Here is a 24,747-nt window from a genome sequence, read left to right as displayed (position 1 = left end):
TAACTTCTGTCTGTAGATAGGTCATTCTTTTCTGTGTTCTATTGTGCAGATTAAACTTATTAGATTAGTAAAGTAAGTTCTTAAAAAAATAAAATGAAACGGCTGGAATATGAGAAGCCTATTCATTTTGGTGTTGCTTGTCAATTTGTAGGAAGAACCAATAGAACGGCTTAGTGTTCCTGACGTACCCAAAGAACATTTTGGTCAAAGACTTCTTGTAAAATGCTTATCGCTTAAGTGAGTATTTATGTCTTTTACTTACAACTTTTATTTTCCTGGGTAAGATTTTAGTACTGGTGTAACAAAATCCGAGTAGATTTTATAGTAGCTTTTGTGTCCTTTTGAGAAATATTGTTCTGTATATCACTTTAAATGCTATTCAGCATTCAAACGTATATATGAAGCTGAGCCTACTGTGCTAAGCCTAACATAAATGTGAAGCTAAGCCTACCGTGTAACAAACATAAAGTCAGCTTTTAAATTCGGTATGTCATTTTGAGTGCTATTCAGTGTTCAAACCTATGTATGAAGCTAATCCTACTATTCTAAGCCTAACATATATATGAAGCTAAGCCTGCTGTGTAACAAATATAAAATCAACAAGTTGATTTTACAGTAGGCTTTGATTTTTGAGGATTTTGAAATCTGTATTTTTTTCCTTTAAAAATGTTAGATCTGATTTCTGTTAACATCATTGAGGTGATATATCTTATATTTACATTCTGCTTTACAAAGTGTTTTCCCTTATTTTATGCTGTCTTCAGAGTAATTCTCTGAAGATAGATAGGCTTTGATTTTTGAAGATTTTGAAATACATATTTTTATCTTCTTTAAAAAAGTTAGATCTGACTTCTGCTAACATCATTGAGGTGATATGTCTTATACTTATATTCTGCTTTACAAAGTGCTTTTTCTTATTTCATGCTGTCTTCAGAGTAATACTATAAGGCAGATACTATTTTGTTCATTTTACAAATGAGGAAACCATGATTACAAAAGATTAGTAGCAATTGATATGCTCATTATTATGTTATCAGTAACTGAAAAACAAACTGTGCTCTTTTTATTATGTCATATTAATATTAGAAGTTTAAGTATTAGTTCTGACTTAAAAAAAAAGAAGTTTCAATTCATAGAGCTTTCTGAAAGAAGCAACTCATAGGGACAGACCATGTCTATATATAATTCTGGCAATTTCTTTCTTTGAAAGGTAAGGCTTTGTATATTTAGTTAGATTTATTCAGAAACATGTTAGATAGATGAAGTGTATTGAATCTTTTGAATAACAGGACACCTAAAATCAGTTCTTATAATATTATTTTGTTTTTTAACAGCTTTATTGTGATCTAATTTATATATCATAAAATTAACCCTTTTAAAGTGTACAAGTTAGTGGTGTGTAGTCACAGAGTTGCACAGCTGTCATTACTATTTAACTTGAGAACATACTCATTACCCCAGAAAGAAACTCCGTACCTGTATTTGTCTGCTCAGGCTGCTATGAAAAAATACCATAGACTGGGTAGCTGAAACAATAGAAATTTATTTCTCACAGTGGTAGAGGTTGAAAGTCAAAGATCAGGGTGCCAGTGGTTTGGTTTCATAGCAGCCTGTCCCTGGCTTGCAGATGGCTGCTACTTGCTGTGTTCTCACATGACTTTTCATCTGTGTGTGCACAGAGGGAGAGGTCTCTGGTATTTCTTCCTCTTCTCATATGGATACCATTTCCATGGGATTAGTGCCTCACTCTTAGGACCTCATTTAACCTTAATAAGCGCTTAAAGGGCTTATTTCCAATTACAGTCACATTGGGGGTTAGGGCTTTAACATGTGAATTTTGAGGGAGTGATACAGTTCAGGCTATAACAATACTCATTAGTAGTCACTCCCTGTTCTCCCTTTTCCTCAGCCCCATACAAAATCACTAATTTTCTTTTCTGTCTCTTTGAGCTCACCCATTCTGAATATTTCATGTAAGTGGAATTATATGTGGCCATTTGTGTCTGGTTTCTTCATATAACATAATGTTTTCAACATTCATCTATGTTACGGCATATATGAGTAGTTCATTTCTTTATATGACTGAACAATATTCCACTGTATGGATACACCACATTTTGTTTATCCATTTATTAGTCAGTGAGCCTTTGAGTTGTTTCTACTTTGAAAATAAAAATAGCTTTATTGAGGTGTAGTTCATATGTTATGCTGTTCACTCAGTGTATATTCAGTATACAATTCAGTGAATTCACCCAGTTCACCAAGCATACAGTTTAGTGGATTTTAGTATATTCTCAGATCTGTGCAACTATTATTACAATAAATTTTAGAGTACTTTCATCATCCCAAAAATAAATCTCATATTTGTCAGTAGTCATTCCCTGTTTTCCCCAACTCCTCCAGCCCTAGGCAACCACTAATCTACTTTCTTTCTACATATTTGCTCATTCTGAGTATTTCCTATAAATGGAATCACGCAATATGTAGTCCTTTTTGTCTTTTTTTTTAAACTTAGTTTTCATAATGTTTCTGAGGTTTATCTATGCTGTAACGTGTCAATACTAACATTTCTTCTTATTGCTGAGTTATATTCCATTGATGGATATGCTACATTCTGTTTCTCCATTAATCAGTTAATGAACATTGGGTTGTTTCCACATTTTGGCTGTTATGATAAAATGTACATAATTTGTATATAGGTTTTTGTGGGACGTGTATTTTCATTTCTCTTGGGTATATGCGTAAGATAGGAATTATGGTTAGTATAGTAACTCCATGTTTAACTTTTGGAGGAATTATCCAGACTGTTTTCCAAAGCAGCTGCACCATTTTGCATTACCACCAGCAAGTTAGGATGATCCTAATTTCTCCACATTCTCATTTGTTATTATCTTTTTTTTTGATCATAGCCATTCTAGTGGTTGTGAAGTGGTGTCTCATTGTAGCTTTACTTACAATCTTCTTGATTAATAAAAGTTACAAGTTTGTTATTTCTCTCAGAGAAATAAAATATAGAATGATTTGTCTGTACAACTCTTTTCTTTAGCTTTTGTTCAGGTCTCATTAAAAATTCTAAAGTAATAATTATATACATATGATTAATCTATGATAAGAAAAGTCCAGGTTTAAAGTGAAGAAGAACTCTAGGTCACAAAAATTTAGAAAGAGTCAGAAATGATAGCTTTACTTTAGCTAATTATAGAAATGGATATATTTTTGAAAATTATTTCTCTTACATTTTGTTCTCTAAGAACAGCTTTCCTTTATCCTGCATGAGAAAATTATTTCTACTATTAAGAAGACTACTAGTAACATAATGATTTATACATTCAGGGAAATACCTTCTAGGCATGGTCAGTTGATACGAATTTAGCCAAGAAATGTGAAGAAATCATAATTTCACAGGAGTAAGTGTTCTGTAGCTAATTTTACATTAGGGCTGTTGCTTATTCTGGTTTTAATGGGCTGCAAGGAAAAGAGCTTGGCACACAAGCAGGGTGGAAACACTCCTGCATAAATCCCTTACACCAGATTTCATGAGAGTAGTATTAGAAGTGGTAGTGATATTTGTCTGCTGCAACTTTGGCTCTGGCAGGGAAATATCAGGTAGGGAACAGGAAAAAGTAAAAAGAGAGGAAAAATAAAAGAAAAGGAGCTTTATTGAGGTATAATTCACATGTTATGCTGTTCACTCAGTGTATATTCAGTCTGAGAATTCCCAGCCATGAGCTTACCTACTATACATGTGCCTCAAAAAATTCCAAAAGTTTACTTTAAAGTGGTTGTAGATTTTCAGTGGCCATAGGTACCTGGCAGAAGCATACATCAACTAATTGTTTTTAGAGGAATTAACTTTAAAAATCTAGGCCTCAAAATATTTCTACAGGTAAAGTTTCAGTTCCAGTCATAAATCAACAAACATGGCAAAACAAACTGCAGACCTGAAAAGGACTACCAATCAGATTTAGAATATAAGTACTTTAAATATATTTAAGTAAATAATTATTTAAAAATATTATAAAGGCACAAGAGACTCTCAGAATTGACCGGGAAGATTTTAAAAAGGTTCATTTGATCTTTTTCAAGATTTTATAATTGAAATTATAGATCCATTTAGGTGGGCTTAACATAGATTAGATAAAACTAAAGAGTGAATAAGTGATCTTGATGATACAACTTTGTACACAAAGATGTAAATATGTGGAAAATATGAAAGTGATATCAACAAAAAGTCTGATTTGAATTCTAGAATGGAGATAACTTGGGGAAGAAGGAGACAGTTATTGAAGTGTTCAGAATTTGTGAAACAAAACAAAACAAAAAAAACCCAGAATTTATGAAACATTGTAGTAACTCTCAATTCTGGATGTCTAGTAGGATCTAGAAAGAATAAAAGAAATTCATCTCCAGACTAAATATAGTAAAAATACAGAATACAAAAACCAAGAAGCTATATTAAAAGCAGCCAGAGAGAACAAGAGATCCTATGCAAAGAAATTACAATTAGCCTAACAGCTGATTTATCACATCAGCAATGGAAGCCAGAAGACATTGAATGTTATCTTCAGTGTTAAGAGAAAATAACTGTTGACCACAATCAGTTATTTATTTATATCCAGTAAAATTATCTTTTAACAGACACATTCTTGAAGCAGTTAGTTTTTGCTGCACTGTAAACCATCTTAAGTTGTAATGTTTTAAAACAACAAATGTTCAGTATTTCTCATGATTCTGTGGGTTATCTGGGTAGTTCTTGTAGTTTGGGCCAATGTGGCTGGGACTGGATGATCTATAAAGGACTCGTGCATATCTGGTAGTTGGTAGGTTGGTCCAGTTGTCTCTCATTTATATATTTGGCGGTTGGCTTAATGTCAGCTGGGAAAGTAGCCATGCTTTTCCCATTATCCAATGGGCTGACCTGGGCTTGTTCATATAGTGGTGGAAGGGTTTCCAGAAAAAGGAGAGTGGAAGCTGTAAGATCTTTTGTGGCCTTGGCTTAAAACTCTTACAGCATATCATTTATTGATCAAAACAAATCACAAGGCTAGCCTGAATTCAAGGTATGGAGAAATAGATTTTTCTTAATGGGAGGATTTGCAAAGAATCTGTGTTCATTTTTTGAAATCTGCAAATGATGAGGTAAATAACTTTTCACACTGATGAAAATTGTTAGTGTTTTCTAACAACATTTTATCATTAAAATGTAACTTCTAAAGGAAGTACTTCCAGAAGAAAGATTTTAGGTGGAAGAAGGAATGATGAAGAAAGAAAGAAATGGAAAACATAGGATAAACCTGTGTTTACTGTAATAGAGTCTGGTTTATAAGAATAAAATAATTAAGATAGAACCAAAAATCAACAACACAGTGTGTAAATTGGGGTTTGATTAGGGTTAAAGCATTCTAAGATCTTATTGTTTGGTAGAATAATAAAAATATTGATTAATATTATATTTTAAAACTTTACTATGTACTTTAAAAATTCTTGAGTAACCATTAAAAAATGGAAATGTAAATTATAGGCAAACAAGAAAAACTGGCTTGAAAGTGGAGCTATAAGTTAATCCAAAAGAAAGAAGGCAGGAATGGAAAAACACTTAGAAAAAGTAGAACAATAAAAATAAGCTGCTAGAAATGAATCCAAATGTAAGTGTTGAGAATAAGTATAAATGGACTAAACTATCCATTTAATAGGCAGATTATCGGACTGCATTAAAAAAAATCCAGTTACATGTCTTATCAAAGAACAGATTTAATCTATGTAAAACATAAGCACCCAGAAAGGTTGAAAGTAAAAATATATATTAAGATTTAATGACAAATATTAACCAAATGAAAGCTGAGGGAACAATATTTTCTTACCAAATTGACTTTTAAGTCAGAACAGAGAGTCAACACATATTGATAAAATGTTCAAAACTGTATTATAATTGTTTGTAAGCAAATGTGAAAACACACCCAATTTAGCCTTTCGCAGGCAGCTGCCAAAGTTGGGAGGGGGAAGGTCCTGGTGCTTGAGGTCAAGGCCATCTCCTGGGTTGCCCAGCGGCCATTGTGGTCAAGCAGGTACTGCTGGGCTGGAAGGTGATGATCATGTGTTGCGAGGGCATCAACATTTCTGGCAATTTATACAGAAACAAGTTAAAGTACCTGGCCTTCCTCTGCAAGTAGATGAACACCAATCCTTTCTGAGGCCTCTACCATTTCCAAGCCCCCAGCCACCTCTTTTGATGGACCATGTAAAGCATGCTGCTCCACAAGATCAAGTGAGGCCAGGCTACTTTGGACCACCTCAAGATGTTTGATGGGATCCCATTCTCCTATGACAAGAAAAAGTGGATGGTGGTTCCTGCTGCCCTCAAGGTCTTACGCCTGAAGCCTGTGAGAAAGTTTGCCTACCTGGGGTGTCTGGCTCATGATGTTGAGGGAGTACCAGGAAGTGACAGCCATCCTGGAGGAGAAGAGGAAGGAGAAGGCTAAGATTCACTACTGGAAGAAAAGACAGCTCATGAGGCTACAGAAACAGGCCAAAAAGAACGTGGAGAAGAAAATTGACAGCACAGAGGTCCTCAAGACCCATGGATTCCTGGTCTGAGCCCAATAAAGACTGTTTATTCCTCATACTTGGCCTTGCCTGCCTTTCCTTTATTGCTGCCCTGGAATGTTGGAGACCCAGGAGAGGCAGTCCAGGTGCCACAGGCAGCCTGGGACTTAGGAAGCTGGGGGCAAGGAACAGACCAGTCACTGCCTTTCTATAAGGTTACTTTAAGCCCCTCTAAGAATTGTGCAGACATAATTTGTCTATGACCTACTTGTTCATGAAAGAATTTTAGAAGATTAATAATGAGAACAACCAGCTACTTTGGTTTCAGTAGTGGCAAAAGGGAGCTGGAACACTATGTGGAGGGGAACTCTACTTTGTGAAGAGGCGTCTGTTTTAACTTCCCACCTGGTCACATACTATACTCTGAAGATGTTAGAATGTGAAACAATGCTTGGGGGACAGCATGAGTTTGCTGTTATACAAAGGTTATTTATAGACGCACAGATTGGGAACGTTGAGACCAAGGGGTTGTTATAGACGTTGCCCTTGCTCTTTCCCTGTATTTTGTGATCAGAATCAAATAAATTACTTTTAAAGGGAACAAATACACACACTTAATTTTTAAAAAGCCTAACAAAAAAGTCATATCTTATTAGTAATGTCTTATGATAGGCCTTTGGTGATTAAAAACTGTTTTTTCTTTCATTGTTTTTGCTATTCTTAATATTTTAAATAAGTGAATATGTAGAGTGGTACATTTATAATGAATAAAAAAATACCTTTTTGCAGTACAGTAGCCATTGAGTATTGCTGGTCCTCAAGTAGCATTTCTTGAAACATGCCTATGTTTGATAGTATAGAAATAATGTGGCATTCATTTTTTTTTAAGTTACTAACTCACATTGTGTACTGAATGCATGAGGAATATACTTTTTTTTCTTTTTTTTAAAGGAAAAACTCTACATATACATTTTTGGCAGTCCCTGTGTAATGGAAGAATCTTTTGAAACTTAAAAAAATCAAATGTATCTAATTTATAAATTCTTGCCAAATTTATAAATTCTTGTCTACTTAAAGTGGAGCACACTGGATTTGTGTTGGTTTCTTTAGTTTATTTTCTCTGGTGTACCACCCTTTGTTCATCATAGTAATAATATGGATCTTTAAATGCTGTTTAAGAATGTTATAAAGTTATTGGCTGGGTGTGGGGGCTCATACCTGTAATCCCAGAACTTTGGGAGGCCAAGATGGGCGGATCACCTGAGATCAGGAGTTTGAGACCAACCTGGCCAACATCGTGAAACCCCCATCTCTACTAAAAATATAAAAATTTGCTGGGCATGGTGGTGCATGCCTGTAATTGCAGCTACGTGGGAGGCTGAGGCAGGAGAATCGCTTGAAGCTGGGAGGCAGAGGTTGCAGTGAGCCGAGACCGCACCACTGCACTCTAGCCTGGGCGACAGAGCCAGACTCCGTCTCAAAAAAAAAAAAAAAAAGTATTATAAAGTTATTATACATGAATTTTGTGGCACTAAATTATACATTGGGATACTAATTTTCTTTCTTTTAAAAAATTTTAAAAAAATTATAAATGGGATCTTGGTCAGTTTCCCAGGCTGGTCGTGAACTCCTGGCCCCAAGTGATTCTCCCACCTTGGACTCTTAATTTTCTGAATAAGTAAATTAGCATTCATTTACCTTCGATCTACTTTTGTTTCTTTTTAGCTGAATCTAAAATTTATTTGAAAATGCAAAGGGCCAAAAGAGGCACGACAGTTTTGAAGAACTTTGTTAAAAAAATCCAACCAGGTATCAAGACTAGTATAAAACTATGTAATTAAGACAGTATAGTATTGGTACATGATTAGATAGCTGGAGCACTGGAATAGATGAAAGAGCTAGAAAAGTCTGTACTTGATATATTCCTACTTTATATACAGTAGGATTCTACAAACATGTAGATGTTTGGCCAAATGAATGCTGTTAATAATATGTAAACTTCATTGGTCAAACATTTATTACTTCAACTAAAAAAATAAGGAGCTAAAAAAAGACCCACATATTTATGCATTTTTGATTTATAATAACAGTTGACATTTTTTATATTATGGAAAGGGTAATCCTTTCAGTAAATTGGCAAGACAGTTGGATATCTATTTCTCCTCCCTGCTTTTCTCTCTTTGTGTCTGTCTGTCTGTCTCTCTATATATGTGTTTCTCTCATATATATATATGAAAATAGGAAACTTGTCCACTACACATCATACACAATTTTTTTTTTTACAGATTGATAGTAGATATAAATGTGAAAGACAAAACGGTAAAGTTTCTAGAAGATAATTTTGGGATACAGAAAGAATAAGATTTCTTTGATATAACACAGAAAGCACTACTCTTAGAAGAAAACATTGACACGTTTTGCTTCATTAAAATGGGTAACTTTTGTTCATCAAAAGACGTAAGAGAAGATAAATTATAGAGAAGGAGAAAGTATTTCCAACACATAATACTTGCCTGTATGCTCATTTCCAGAATGCATAAGGAACTACAGATTGATGAGGGAAGAGTCAATAAATAGAAAAAGGGGCCATCAGAGGATATCCAAATGGTCAGCGAATACATGAAAAGATTCCTATGAAAAATCCAGTGGGATACTGCTTATTTACTGGATTGGCCAAATAAATAGACCAATAGTATCAAAAGCATGCAGAGTAGGTTTTATAGATGTTGATACATGTGGACAGGATCACGAAGATCTCTTTTCATTTGACTTCTAGTTGGGTTTTACTAAGGGATGTAGCAGCAGGAAGTTAGAGGGTAGAAGAGAGTGAGATCAGATGGGATGTTCATTTCCCTGACTCCTTCCCTGCTGAATCACTTAGATCTGTTGCCCTCTTTCTTTCCAAGGTCAGTTTCTTTGAAGGACCTTGGGTATAGCTATCCTTTCTAGTTTTTGGTTATTACTTCCATGTTCTCTTTTTGGTCTGTGGTTGGTTACGACTCTTGCTTTTGCTAGCCCCAGAGAATGGCACTCTGTAGTTGTTTTCTCAAGATCTTGTCCAAATCCTTGTAAATGGCCCTTTATTAAACTCTCACCCTAGTGTAAATGTGTATTTTCTACAAGGTCCTCAATTCTCTTTTAATACAAAAATATGCAATGTGGAGCAGGGTATTACAACGTCAGCACTGTTGAAATTTTTGTCTAGATGGTTCTTTGTTGTCAGGGACTGTCCTGTACAGTGTAGGATGTTTAGTCACATCTCTGACTTCTAGCTGCTAAATGACAGTAATACTCCTGTAGTTCTGATAACGAAAAATGTATGTAGATATTGCCAAATGTTCCCTTTGGGGCAAAATTGTCCTTGATTGAGAACATCTACTCTAGAGTTTTAGTTAACCTCACATTATATATTATTTCATTCAACAGATATTTACTAGATGTTTATTGTATGTAAGTCATTGTTCTTAGAAATGAATTAGGCATCTCAATTAAGTATACAATTTTGCCATAGTCATACAATGGGAATTACTATAACAGCATTAAAAATGATGGTAAGAATAATATTTATAGCATGGAAATTTGTCCATAAATGTTAAGTTAAAAAAGCAGGCTACAAAGTATAATGTATACTGTGACACTCTTCGTTTAAAAAAATTCATTTAACAAGTACATTTATGCATAAAGTCTAGATGGATTAGGCATTAAACTGTTAATTATGATTCTTTGGATGCTCCCATTTTCCTCTGAATATTGTAATGTGTTTTCTAAGATTGTTGCGTTGAATTTTATAATATTTATAATCCAAAAGTTATAGCCAAAAAGAAAATATTAGGCTTTTATCTTTAAAACTTATTTAAAAATGAACATACCTATATGTATAAATGACCATGTGAGAGAGTGATTAGTGCCTCAGAATGGACATAATATATCATTAGGCTTTTAGGCAATTTGAGTTTATTTGTAGCTGGATAAATTAATTAGGATTAAATAGAGGAGATAAGGTTGATTTTAGACTCTGAGCGATATGCATAGAAGAGTGTATTTCAGAAAGAAGTACTAATATAGGCAAAGGCACAGGTGTAGAAAAGTGCCAGATATTGTGTTAATTTAGTTTTGGAATCAATTTCTCTCCAACTCTGTGTTTTATATTTATTTTTAAATTATTTTGTCCTTTTTCTTCATAAAGGTTTGAAATTGAAATTGAACCCATTTTTGCGAGTTTGGCTTTATATGATGTCAAGGAAAAGAAAAAGGTAAGATTACATAATTTGACCATAGTCATTTGTCATAATCATAGGTTTCAGAAACCTGTTTGTTTTATAAGATTGATTTTTTTGAGAATTATTAAACATAGATCTTTTTAAAAAGGAAATAGAAATTTAATTTATTAGGACTAGTTAAATATTTTCTTATTATAAGTTACTGTAATTGAAAACAGGTTATTGTTTCACTGAAAGTGTTCTAAAAGCAAATAGCAGAAGCAACTTTAAGAAATAGAAAAGACAATATGAGAAAAGCACTTTAGGCAGGCAGTACATAAAGATATGAATGACAATGACAGTGAATTTTTATGGATATGATTTTCAAATTCTCACCAGCTAAAAGATCAGTTTTGTGTGTTTTAAAGGTCTTAGTTTTATTATAATATCTTTATTAAATCAGAAAGTTATCTTACAACATTTCTTAATTTAATATGCTAAGACTTAATATATAGTAGAAACTCAAAGTGCTGGCTGGGTGCTTGTGGCTCACATCTGTAATCATAGCACTTTGGCAGGCCAAAGTGGGAGGATTGCTTGAGGCCAGGAGTTCAAGACCAGCCTGAGCAACATAGTGAGACCCCCTTATTGCTACTAAAAACAATTTGAAATTAAAAAAAAAGAAAGGAAACTTGAAGTGCCTTCAGTGACTTCTGCTGCCAACACAAGACATATTATGGATTTCTTTAATGGAATTCTGCTCTAGCAACTTGTATTTGCTAACTTGAAACTGCTGAAATATTATTCATATAATTTTTTAAAAACTCAATTTGGAATCCATCATTCCAATGATAATTTCTTTGTATACTTTATTAGAAGTTACATTTTTAATTCAAGGAATCTGGAATATGATTGTTTAGAATATGTTTATTTCCCAGATAGCTTGTATACTTCTTTTTTTTTTTCTATTTTTTTTTCTTCTTTTGTTTGTATACTTCTTTTACTTTGATTTAGGTATGTAAAGATTGGTCTCAGTGAAATATAAACTTTACATTATAGTATAATATCCTACAATCTGTAGATAAATAAGTAATGATTTCTTTTGAGAATTATTTAACATGAATTTTTTTAAAAAAAATAGAAACTTATTAGAATGAGTTAAATGTTTTCTTATTATAATTACTGTAATTGAAAACAGTTTATTGTTTCATTGAAAGAATTCTAAAAGCAAGTAGTAGTGGAAGCAACTTTCTTTTAATTTAAGAAATAGAAAGAGCCGGGCGCGGTGGCTCAAGCCTGTAATCCCAGCACTTTGGGAGGCCGAGGCGGGTGGATCACGAGGTCAAGAGATCGAGACCATCCTGGTCAACATGGTGAAACCCCGTCTCTACTAAAGATACAAAAAAATTAGCTGGGCATGGTGGCGTGTGCCTGTAATCCCAGCTACTCAGGAGGCTGAGGCAGGAGAATTGCCTGAACCCAGGAGGCGGAGGTTGCGGTGAGCCGAGATCGCGCCATTGCACTCCAGCCTGGGTAACAAGAGCGAAACTCCGTCTCAAAAAAAAAAAAAATAAAAAAAAATAAATAGAAAGAAATAGAAAAGATACTGTAAAATGTACAGATTTTTAAATTTAACATATTAATATTTTTTAGATTTCAGAAAACTTTTATTTTGACCTTAATTCTGAGCAAATGAAAGGATTGTTACGTCCACATGTACCACCTGCTGCCATTACCACCCTGGCAAGATCAGCAATTTTTTCTATCACTTATCCTTCCCAAGATGTTTTTCTTGTAATAAAGGTGAGAATAATGTTAAATATATTTGTTTATTTTGTAGTGTCAGTCAGTATTGTAAACTGAAATCAAGGGCAAAGATTTGACCTTTTTTTTTTTCTTCTTAATATTCTTTAACACAATATTGGACATACACTGTAGGTGCTACCTAATTTTTCTTGAACTCTGTATTAGAATTCTTCAGTGAAATAGAACTAATAGGAATATATAGGTCTTATATCTGTTTTGATTATTGGAGTTTTTAAATAACTTTTCATATTAGGAAGTATGAGACTTTCAACTTTGTTCTTTTTTCCCTAAATTTATTTTGATTATTCAGAGTCTCTTGAGATTCCCTATGAATTCTAGGATAGATTTTTCTATTTCTGCAAAAAAAAAAAAATCATTGGATTTTGATAGGGATTGCATTAAACTTATAGATTGCCTTGGGTAGTGTTGACATCTTAATAATAGCAAATCTTTTCAATCCATGAACGCAGGATGTCTTTCCATTTATTTGTGTCTACTTTAATTTCTCTCAGCAATGTTTTGTAGTCTTCAGTGTGTATAGATCCTTTACATCCTTGGTTAAGTTTATTTGTAAGTATTTTACTCTTTTTGATGGCACTATAAATGAAAAAAATTTTTAAATATCCTTTTTGGATTCCTTATTGTTAGTATATAGATTTTGTATCCTGTAACTTTGTTGAATTCATTTACTAATTCTAACAGTTTTTTTTGGTATGGAATCTTTAAAGTTTTTTTACATAAAAGATCATAGCATTTACAGACATAATTTTACTTCTTCCTTTCCGATTCAGATGCTTTACTTATTTTTCTTGTTTAGTTCTCAGGTTTCCATTACTATGCTGAACAGGTGAAGCTAAAGTGGGCATCCTTGTCTCATTCATGATCTTAGAGGAAAAGCTTTCAGTCTTTAACTGTTAAGTGTGATGTTAGCCTTTATTATGTTGAGGTAGTTTCTTTGCATTTCTAGTTTGTTGAGTGTTTCTGCCATGAAAGGGTACCGAATTCTGTCTGATGTTTGTTCTACATCAATTGAGATGTCATGTATTTTTTTCTGCCATTCTGTTAATGTGTTATATTGATTTTCGTATATTGAACCACCCTTGAATTTCAGGCTTTTTAAAGCTGAATCTTAACTTTTTTTGCCTTTGACAGCTAGAAAAAGTCCTACAGCAAGGAGACATTGGAGAGTGTGCAGAACCATATATGATTTTCAAAGAAGCAGATGCCACCAAGGTAGAATATAATGCTTCTCATTTCCCCCACATTATTACTGTTGTAATTTGGGAGAATACTATACAAAGCATATTAAAGAATTTTACTAGACCTATATTTTTTTCTGTTGGCCCCACTTCCTATCTTCCTTTCTTCTTTATTTCATTTATCACCTAGACTGTGTCATATGCTGTGGTATTCTTTAAAAATCTCTTCTAGGCCGGGCACAATGGCTCATGCCTGTAGTCCCAGCACTTTGGGAGGCTGAGGCGGGTAGATCACGAGGTCAAGAGTTCGAGACCAACCTGACCAACATGGTAAAACCCTGCCTTTACTAAAAATAACAAAAATTAACCAACCGTGGTAGCAGGCACCTGTAATCCCAGCTTCTCAGGAGGCTGAGGCAGGAGAATTGCTTGAACCCTGGAGGCGGAGGTTGCAGTGAGCTGAGATCATGCCATTGTACTTCAGCCTGGGTGACAAGAGCAAGACTCTGTCTCAAAAAAAAAAAAAAAGAGGAAAAAAAATCTCCTCTGTCTCAAAACTAGCTGATTCTTTAAATTTTTTTTCTTTGTGGAGAAAATTAATTCAGTTTAACTTCTAAATAATGAAAGGTTTTCTTTATTTACAAAATAGTGATATTGATAGAACTTTTCCTAGCAAAATAGAAGTATTCTTGGCTTCCATCTGACTGCAGATTATTAAGGAATAGAGTAAAAATATAAAATAATAGTCTTAAAAAAAGAAAATCCAGCTTTTTTGGCCATCAGATGGCTAATTTCTAGATTCTTTTTTCTTTTTTTTTTTTTTTTTTGAGACGGAGTTTCGCTCTTGTTACCCAGGCTAGAGTGCAATGGCGCGATCTCGGCTCACTGCAACCTCCGCCTCCCAGGTTCAAGCAATTCTCCTGTCTCAGCCTCCCGAGTAGCTGGGACTACAGGTGCGCGCCACCATACACAGCTAATTTTTGTATTTTTAGTAGAAACGGGGTTTCACCATGTTGACCAGGATGGTCTTGATCTCTTGACCTTGTGATCCACCCACCTCAGCCTCCCAAAGTGCTGGGATTATAGGCACGAGCCACCGTGCCCGGCCTTAGATTCTTTTTTCTTTTGAGACGGAGTCTTGCTTTATTGCCCAGGCCGGAGTCCAGTGCCGTGATCTTGGCTCATTGCAACCTCTGCCTCCTGGGTTCAAGCTGTTCTCCTGCCTCAGCCTCCCAAGTAGCTAGGATTACAGGTGTGCACCACCACACCCAGCTACTTTTTGTATTTTTAGTAGAGACGTATTTTCACCATATTGGCCGGGCTGGTCTCCAACTCCTGAGCTCAAGTAATTCACCTGCCTCAGCCTTCCAAAGTGGTGAAATTACAGGTATGAACCACCACACCAGCCCAGTTTCTAGAATGTGTATAAACTTATAAAAGCAAAAAAATTGTGAATAATTGATAATAAATTTCAGATACTCTGGGTTAGCTACAAGAATACAAGTGATCTTTGGATCTTTGAACACAAGGTTTAATACTGGAACTTTTGGGATAAGTATGCTTAAGGAATACTGGGCGACCTGCCCAATCCCAGAAAATGTTTTGCTATTTTCCCAGGATTCAGAACATCTTAATGATAGCAAATCATTAAGAATAGCAAATTATTAACAACTGAGCTTTTTCTGTAGATCTGAGCCCATATTTGTTTTTCTTGATCCTTGATTACCTGGCTGAACTCATGGTTGAAATATAGTATTCTGGCTGTCCCCAGGTTGTCATTTTACAAATTAAATTTGGTCTGTTACATGGTGCTCTTAAATATACTAAAAGCTTATTCCACTCTTTACTTACATATTTACATAAACTGATAGAATTAAGTATACTTGAGGTATACTTAATGGTTTTAGAGATATAATAGAGATAGTAATAAATAGTGCTATTTAGTTATTGTTCCATTTTTTTCTAGCCCTGAGTCCCAAGGTAGGACACTGTCATTAGTGTATACTTCATCAGCATCCCATCTGCAAAGAGTATATGAGAGGTGGTATAGGTTTTCAGTCTTAAGAGTGTTGATTGGCTTTTGCAGGACAGCTTTATGTTTGTTTCAGGAGTAGCCTAAAAGTTGAGCCAGCCTCAAGATGTCTTCCAGATATGCTTGTACTATTGAATATTTGGACCATTAGTCTTTTTCCAGCGTTTAGTCTTCTTCTAAAACTTTTTACTTTCCTTCTTTTGGTACAACTCTGAGCTTGTTTATCATTGGCCTATTTGTGCTTCTCCACTCTTATTACCTCATGGTTGTTATAAGTTAGGAACTATTTTAAATTTGCTCAGCTACTTCCATCTTTTATAGAGTAACGAAATTTAACAAATTATAACCTGGAATATTTTGTAGTTACCAGTTGCTGACTAGAACATAGTTATGCTTCCTTTCTTAAGTAATACTGGCAATACGTAATACATGTTTGTTACTTGCTTTCTTCTCCCCAGAATAACATAATCACAAACAGAAATTTCAAAGACCTGCTCTGCAGGTACATTTGTAGAATGTGTTGAGTTTGTTCACTGGTTCAGATATTACACTAATACTTGATCTCTGTAAGGTACGATTGTTTTTTCATCTTTGCTGAGAATTGAGACTTCTCATCCTGTTCCTTTATGTAGTATGAAATAGCCTTTAATTGATTTCTTTCAAGTGTAATCGTATAATGTATAAAGCTCTGTTTTGCAGAATAAGGAAAAACTGGAGAAACTGAAGAGTCAAGCAGATCAGTTTTGCCAAAGACTTGGGAAATATCGCATGCCTTTTGCTTGGACTGCAATCCATTTAATGAATATTGTTAGCAGTGCTGGGAGTTTGGAAAGAGATTCTACAGAAGTAGAAATCAGTACTGGAGGTAAGAGTGTTTTATACAAAACATTTCTAAGTGTATACTTTTTTCTTTTTTTTTTTGAGATGAATCCTCCCTCTGTGGCCTAGGCTGGAGTGCAGTGGTGCGATCTCGGCTCACTGCAACCTCTGGCACCGGGATTCAAGGATTCTCCTGCCTCAGCCTCCTGAGTAGCTGAGATTACAGGTGTGCGCCACCACGCCTAGCTAATTTTTGTATTTTTAGTAGAGATGGGGTTTCACCATGTTGGCCAGATTGGTTTCAAACTCTTGATGTCAAGTGATCTGCCTATCTTGGCCTCCCAAAGTGCTGGGATTATAGGCGTGAGCACCACACCTGGCCTCTTTTTTTTTTTTTTTTTTGTATAGGCTTGTTTCATTTGTAGACTCTGCAATGTAATATTGCATCAAAAGGATTTCCTTTTTTTTTGCCTTTTTCTCATTTAAAACCATTATTAAGATATGATTCACATACCATGTAAGTCACCCATTTAAATTGTACAATACAGCAGGTCTTCAAATATCTCATTTTGTTTTTGATTTTTAACAATGTGATGAGGAAAAGAATTGATTCTCAGCTGGAGCTACTGTCTGTGTAGAGTTTGCATGTTCTCCCCATGTCTGTGTGGGGTTTTTTTGGGTACTTGTTTCCTCCCACATCCTAAAGCTGTGCACATGAAGTGAATTGGCATTTCGAAGTGGTAGCAATGTAAGGTAATGTGGGTGTGGGTGTGTATGAGTGCAGCTGTGATGGAATAGTGTCCTGTCCAGGACAGGTTCCTGCCTGTCGTGCTGGACCCCTGTTGACTTCAGTATGCATAGCACCATATTAGAGAGGCTGAAGAAGAGATGCGGAACCAGAGAATGAGACATAGGGTTTACTGAGGGAACTTACATACAGAGTGGTGAACTGGACAGAAGAACCACAGCCACTTGAAAAAGCATGCAGTTGACATAGCATTTTCACTTAGCATCCTCCCGCTAGCAACCTCCACCTGGAAACCCTCATTTAACCCAAAACAAAGGGCTTGGATTCCGTGTATGGCCTGGATTTCACTAGATGGGCTGGGGTTTCAGATGTCCTTATCCTCATAGATAAGGAGTGAATCTTCAAGTTTGGCTATTCCCAGGTTCCTTAGCCTGGAACTCCGAACACACATTCTTTTTAGACCGTAGGGTCAGTCTCAAGTGTTTGCTTAAGTTATTTCTGTCAGGTGCATTTGCCATATACTGCCTTCTTTTCTGAGCTGCTGGAACAGGCTTTGGCCACTTGTGACCCTGAACTGGGATAACTGGGTAAATAATTATTTTACTCATTTTTATTAATCTTTCTTTATGTATAGTGCACATTTATTTGAATGTTTAATATTAGAAGTGTTTTGAGTATTTGTTTAGAAGTTTGATTAAGTTTTTGTGACCAGAAATGTGCTGTAGGAACTTAACTCTTGCTTATATCAATAAACATATGGTAAAATTGATTTGTTATTTAACGTGTTGCTTAAAGTCACAGTTTCTAAGAACCGATTCATGATGTTAAATGAGGACTTACTGTATGGTGTTTTCTTGGTATATTAACAGGGTTCTGCAACCACTACCACAGAACATTTCTGTACCCATCTTGGAACACTTTTGTACCCATTAGCAGTAGTCACTTCTCATTCCCCCAGAGTCTTCCAACCTGTCCGTAAACAACCTTTAATATATATTCGGTCTCTGTAGATTTGCCTGTGCAAGACATTTCATACAAATTTCAGACTATGTACATAATATGTAGTCTTCTGTGGCTAGCTTCTTTCACTTAAAATATTTTTCAGATTCATGTTGTAGCGTGTATTGGTATTATTTCTTTTTCTTGCCAAATGATAGTCTGTTGTATTAATATTTATTTATCAGTTGATTTGGGTTGTTTTCTACTTTTAGTTTATTATGAATAATGTTTCATAGTGTTGAAATTTCATATACAAGCTTTTGTGTGGGCATTTTTTTTTTTCACTAGTATATAGCTAGGAGTGAAATTACTAATCATATTATAATTCTGTGCTTAATCTTTTGAAGGACTGCCACACTGTTTCCAGTTTGGCTGCACCTTCAGAGATTCTGCTATCGTTCCACTAGTGTATGAAGGTTCCAGTTTCATCATATCTTTACCAATTCAATACATTATCTGTTCTTTGATTATAGTCATTCTAGTGCAGATGAAGTGGTACTCATTGTAGTTTGGATTTACTTTATCTTAATAGCTAGTGATATTAAGCATCATTTTGTGTGTATTGGCTATTTGTATCTCTTTCTTGGAGAAATAGGTATTTTTAACCTTTGCTCATTTTTAATGGCTTTTTGGTCTTTTATTATTTATTAATAGTTGATGCCTAATATTTAAATGAGATTTAACCTTCTTGGCATTGAGTTATAGGAGTTCTTTATATGTTCAGAATGCAAATCCCTTACCTAATACATGATAGCAAATATTTTCTCCTAGCTTGTGAGTGTACTTTTCTTGATGGTATTGTTTGTAGCACAGAATTTTTAAATTTTGATGAAGTTACATTTTTCCATTTTGTTTCTTTTGTCACTGTGCTTTTGGTGTTTTATCTAAGAAACCATGATATAATACAAATCAAAATTTACTGTATGCATTCTTGTAAGAGTTTTGTAGTTTTAGCTGTTACACTTAGGTTTATAATTCATTTCGAGTTAAGATTTGTATGTTTTGAGGTAGGGATCCAATTTCATTCTTTTTATGTGGATATTCAGTTGTTTCAGCACCATTAATTAAAAAGGCTCTTCTTTTCCTATGTAATTGTTTTAGATCCCTTATTGAAAGTCAGTTGACCATTCATGTGTCAGTTTTTTTCTGGACTCTCAATCCCATTCCATTGATCTATATGCCAGTGCTGTACTGCAGGGGTTCCTAACCCCCAGGTGGCAGACAGATACCTACCTGTCTGTGGCCTGTTGGGATCTGGGTCACAGAGCAGGAGGTGAGTGGTGGCTAAACGAGCATTACCACCTGAGCTGTGCCTCCTCTCAGATCAGCCGTGGCATTAGATTCTGGTAGGAGTTTGAGCCCTATTGTGAGCTGTGCATACAAGGGATCTAGGTTGTATGCACCTTATGTGACTCTAATGATAAATGTAATGTGCTTGAATCATCCTGAAATGATCCCCCCTACCTCCATCTGTGGAAAAATTGTCTTCCATGAAACCAGTCCTTTGGTGCCAGAAAGGCTGGGGACAGCTGCTATACCATATTACTTTTCTTTTAAAGTAAGTTTTGAAATTGAGAAGCGTGGGTCTTCCAACTTTTATCCTGTTTAAAGATTTGTTTTGGCAATTTTGAGTTTCTTTTATTTTAATATAGATTTAGGACCAACTGTCAGTTTGTACACAAAGACAGCTGGGATTTTGATAGGGCTGACATTGAATCTCTGAGTCAATTTATAGATTGTTGCCATTTTAACAGTTTTAAATCTTTGAATCTATGAACATGGATTTTTTTTTATTTATTTAAATATTTTTCAATTTTTTCAGTGTTGTGTCATTTTCAGTGTACAAGTGCTTCTCTTATTAAATTTGTACCCTAGAATTTTGTCATTTTTTGATAATATTTTAAATGGAATTGTTTTCTTAATTTTGTCTTTAAAATGTCCATTTCTCGTGTATAGAAATAAAATTGACTTTTGTATATGATCTTGTACTTTGAAACCTTTTTGAATTTGTTTACTAAATTCCAATTGCTACTGTTCATTTATTTCCCCAGATTTTTTAGGATTTTCTGTATACAAAATCATGTCATCTGCAAATAAAAAGAGATTCACTTTTCTTTTTCAGCCTTGGTATCTGTTATTTCTTTTTCTTTTCTGTCTTTATTAGAACCTCTTCTACAGTGTTAAATAGAAATGACAAGAGTGGATATCCTTGTCTTGTTTTTGACTTTAGAGAAACTGCATTCAGTCTTCCATCATGAAGTATGATATTTGCTGTTGGCTTTTCAAAGATGTATTTTGGTAGATTGAGGAAGTTTTCTATTCCTAATTTTTTAAAGTGTTTTTATCATAAAAGTCTGTTGGATTTTCTAAAATACTTTTTCTGCCTCTATTAAAATTATTTGTTCTGTATCCTTTTAATGTGGTGTTGCATCAAATGATTGGTTTTGGATGTTAAATTAACTTTAAATTCCTGGGAAAAGTCCTGCTTGGTCATGGCATGTAATCTTTTTTATGTGTTGTTGGAGTCTGTTTACTAGCATTTTGTTTAGGATTTTTGCATCTATATTCATAAGGTATATTGGTTTGCAGTTTTTCTTTCTTTTGATGCCTCTGTCTGGTTTTGGTATCAGGGTAATACTGGCCTCATAGAATGAGTTGTGAAGTATTCCTTCCGTTTTTTGGAAGAGTTTTTGAAGGATTGGTATTATATTCTTTGAAAGTTTGGAAGAATTCACCAGTGAACCTGTCATGGCCTGGTCTTTTCTTTGTGGTAAGTTTTTTCATTACTAATTCGATCCTTTACTTGTTTTAGGTCTATTCACATTTTCTCTTTCATCTTGAGTCAGTTTTAGTATTAAATACTTTGTGTCTTTCTAGAAATTTGTCCATTTCATCAAAGTTATCTAGTTGGTATCTAATCTAAGTGTTGACCTAGTTGTTCATAGTATTGCTGTATATTCCTTTTACTTGGTAAAGTCTGTAAATGATATCTCTTCTTTCATTCCTGATTTTAGTAATTTGAGTCTTTTTTTTTTTTTTTTTTTTTGGTTCATCATTTTAGCTAAAGGTTTTGCTTTATCTTTTTGAAGAAACAGTTTTTGGTTTAATTGATTTTTCTGTATGGCTTTTATAGTTTCTATTTCCCTTATTTCCAGTCTGCAGTTGTCTCTTTTGTAGACTTCTCTTGGCTTTGGATTTAGTTTCTCTTCTTTTGTAGTTTGTTGAAGTCTGAGGTTATATTACTGATTTGAGATGGTTCTTTTAAATATAGACATTTATAGCTGTAAGTCCTCCCCCTGAACACTGCTTTAGCAGTGCTTTGGTATGTTGTTTTTGCATTTTCATACATCTTAAATACTTTCTAATTTCTCCTATTCCTTCTTTTCCCATTGGCTACTTTTAAATGTGGAATTATACTTACACACATTTGTAAATCCCCCAAATTTTCTTCTGTTATTGATTTATAGTGTAATTCTTCTGTTGTTGAAGAACATATTTCGTGTGATTTTAACCTCTTTGAATGTATTGTATTTTGTTTTATGGCTTAGTATATAGACTGTTTTAAAGAATATTCTGTAAGTGCTTGAGAAGAATGTATATTCTGCTCTTGTGTAGTGTAGTGTAGTGTAGTGTAGTGTAGTGTAAATATCCATTATGTCTAGTTTGTTTATAATTTTGTCAAGTCTTCTATTTCCTTATTAATCTTCAGTCTAGTTCTATGGGTTTTAAATAATAGGATTATCTTGCAAGTACTTTGAATACAAGTTATCTTACAATTTTCTTTCAAACTAAAGAGCTAAGACTGAGGGACGATTAATGATGACTAAAATTTCCCTTGTGGTAAATATTTTGTAGTAAACGCATACTTCGCTCATCTTTGATCATACCCGTAGATCTTTGCATGTTAGAAACTTACTTTTACACTTATGATGTTGTAAAAAGAAAACAAGAAGGTTTAGATACTTTGTTACCAAGCTCTCTAAAAGCAAAATTCTCCTACTATAATTGATATGCTGAGTACGTAATTTTCAATTTAGCAGATTCTTCCTTGTGTTTGGAAAGCTACTTTAAAATAAAATTTAAATTTTATGAAAATGAATGTATTTCTAAAATTCTTTTGTAGAACGAAAAGGGTCTTGGTCAGAGAGGAGGAATTCTAGTATTGTTGGCAGACGATCACTTGAAAGGACAACGAGCGGAGATGATGCTTGTAATTTGACAAGTTTTCGACCAGCTACTCTCACAGTGACAAATTTTTTTAAGCAGGTATTGTTCTGTCATGTAGGAATTTTGGGGAGATGTTTGTGCATAAGTTTTTTTAGTTTCAGAAAGGTAGTAATTATATTGTACATATACATGAGGGTGATTCCAAGAAACTTAAAAACTTTAAGAATAAAAATAACTTTTAAGAATGAGAAATAATTTATATTGTTTCTGTTATTTTAGCATTATATTTATTTAAATGTTGACCATGACTAATAATGCCTCAAAATCCATCTTTCATACCTATATCCTTTTTTTTTTTTTTTTTTTAAAAGACATAGTCTTGCTCTGTTGCCCAGGCTGGAGTGCGGTGGAACAGTCTTGGTTCACTGCAATCTCTGCCTCCCAGGTTCAAGCAATTCTCCCTGCCTCAGCCTCTTGAGTAGCTGGGATTACAGGCATCTGCCATCATGCCTGGCTAATTTTTGTATTTTTTAGTAGAGACAGGTTTTCGCCATGTTGGCCAGGCTGGTCTTGAACTCCCAGCTTCAGGTGATCCACCTGCCTCCACCTCCCAGAGTGCTGGGATTACAGGTGTGAGCTACTGTGTCCAGCTTGTATCCTATTTCTCAATTGTTAATAGTGTAACTTTTCTTAAACATTGGTTGTTTATGAATTTTCTTTATGAGAATGAGTCTGTGGCTTGCATGTCTTCCCCACACAAGGATTTCTGGCCTGAACTACCATATTCATAACATATGAAATAGAACTTTCAGGCCCTAGTAGTGCATTTTGTGCTAAAGTGAGGTCAGTGTTATTTTCAGAGATGAATATATAGATCCAAGATGTTCTCTATCAAATACAATTTATTCTTTGCAAACCTGTTCCCTTCACTTTAATTACGAGTCAAATCTGTATTTTTCCAATGCTAGTCATGATTCTTAGTAGTAATGAAAATAGACTTAGTAGATAACACCCAGTTTAAAAAAAAAAAAAGAAAACATGAGTAGAATTGAAAAAATAGTGCATTGCATGTAGTAAGGTTAAATATTGCTTCAGGGAGTTGTTTCCCCCTCCCCCTTTTGTTTGAGTGCACATATGTGTTTATGTATTTACTAAATTTTGATGTAAAATGGATTTTATATCATGAATCAATATCAGAAAATGTTGAAAGTCTGTGTTGTAAATGATCAGAAAATTTTGAAAGTCTTTGTTGTAAGTGAATAGGTGACTAGAACTACACAGGAATGGGGAGAAAATTTGTATTAGCGTAACAAACTGGAGTAGTATGTGTTTTGGAGTGGATTAAGGGAAAATGCTAATAATTCCTTCAAAATTCCTTTTTCTGAGATGTTATTCTAAGTAAAAAGAAGAAATCCTGGTTTACTTATATCTCATAACTTGAGAGGGCAAGAATTGAGGATAGACCTCAATTGAATGGACTTTGAATATACAGTTAGCAATCCACTTGAAGCCTCCTTCACTTTACCTATCAGTAGTATTCATAGCCAGCTGCTCTGAGAGACTCATGGGAAAAAAAGCCAGTGATAAATATCTCAAATGGTATTGCTCTCTTTATTATGGACAGTAGTAAAAGAGAGTCTAGAGAAGACTACATTTACATAAAGTGATAGACCAGTTATAGCTATGGAAATGGGGCAGTAGCTTTGCTACAGTGACACAATCTTGCAGGTATGTTACTTCCCCCTCTTTCTACTTCTTCAGCTGCTACACCACTTCTGCTGCTATTTCCACAGCTTTCTTTTCATTTCTTCACCCTGCTATTTATCAATAAATTGATGTTGTAAGCTTAAATCAATAAGCTATCTACCCCTATCTGTTTATCCAACAAATATTTTTTGAGCATTCATCATCATGTCTGGACACTGTTTTGAATAGTGTTATTACAACTGGGAAGTAGCACATAGTGCTTATGAAGACTTAAAAATAAGTGATTGCTGGAAACATGGAACAGTGGAAAATGTTTACCATATAGAAAATGTTTAATACAGTTCTGTATTAATTTTTTTAACCATGAGAATATACTATTTTTGTAAATATTTTTAAATAGCTAGAAAATTATGCATCAGGCAAATGCAAATTAAATTTGAAAAGAGATTACCATTTTAATTAAGAATAATTCAAGGTACAAATTTTCCCTAAATGAGACACAGAAGGCAGTTTTTTCTTTTTCAGTTT

General features: G+C 34.4%; 1 protein-coding gene and 1 pseudogene across 16 annotated transcripts in view; both read left to right on the top strand.

The window, feature by feature from the left end:
* DOCK7 (dedicator of cytokinesis 7) overlaps positions 1-24,747 on the top strand; it is a 235,753-nt gene that overhangs the window by 39,954 nt on the left and 171,052 nt on the right. For 15 of the 16 annotated variants that reach the window (XM_012442624.3, XM_012442623.3, XM_012442622.3 and 12 more), the window contains exons 7-12: positions 152-237; positions 10,730-10,796; positions 12,396-12,545; positions 13,701-13,781; positions 16,479-16,644; positions 22,469-22,611. In XM_012442624.3, the coding sequence (XP_012298047.1) occupies positions 152-237; positions 10,730-10,796; positions 12,396-12,545; positions 13,701-13,781; positions 16,479-16,644; positions 22,469-22,611 (693 nt within the window). Of the gene's footprint in view, positions 1-151; positions 238-10,729; positions 10,797-12,395; positions 12,546-13,700; positions 13,782-16,478; positions 16,645-21,013; positions 21,116-22,468; positions 22,612-24,747 lie in introns of those variants that run through there. The other variant, XM_064372428.1, reaches the window with a different exon arrangement.
* On the top strand, positions 6,171-9,701 carry LOC135273408 (large ribosomal subunit protein uL13-like; annotated as a pseudogene).

Source organism: Aotus nancymaae, unplaced genomic scaffold (genome assembly GCF_030222135.1).
Source record: "Aotus nancymaae isolate 86718 unplaced genomic scaffold, 86718_ANA_hifiasm-v0.15.2.pri h1tg000007l, whole genome shotgun sequence".
Classification (NCBI taxonomy): Eukaryota; Metazoa; Chordata; class Mammalia; order Primates; family Aotidae; genus Aotus; species Aotus nancymaae.
The sequence above is the reverse complement of the archived record's forward strand: the minus strand, read 5'-3'. Positions and strand labels throughout refer to the sequence as shown.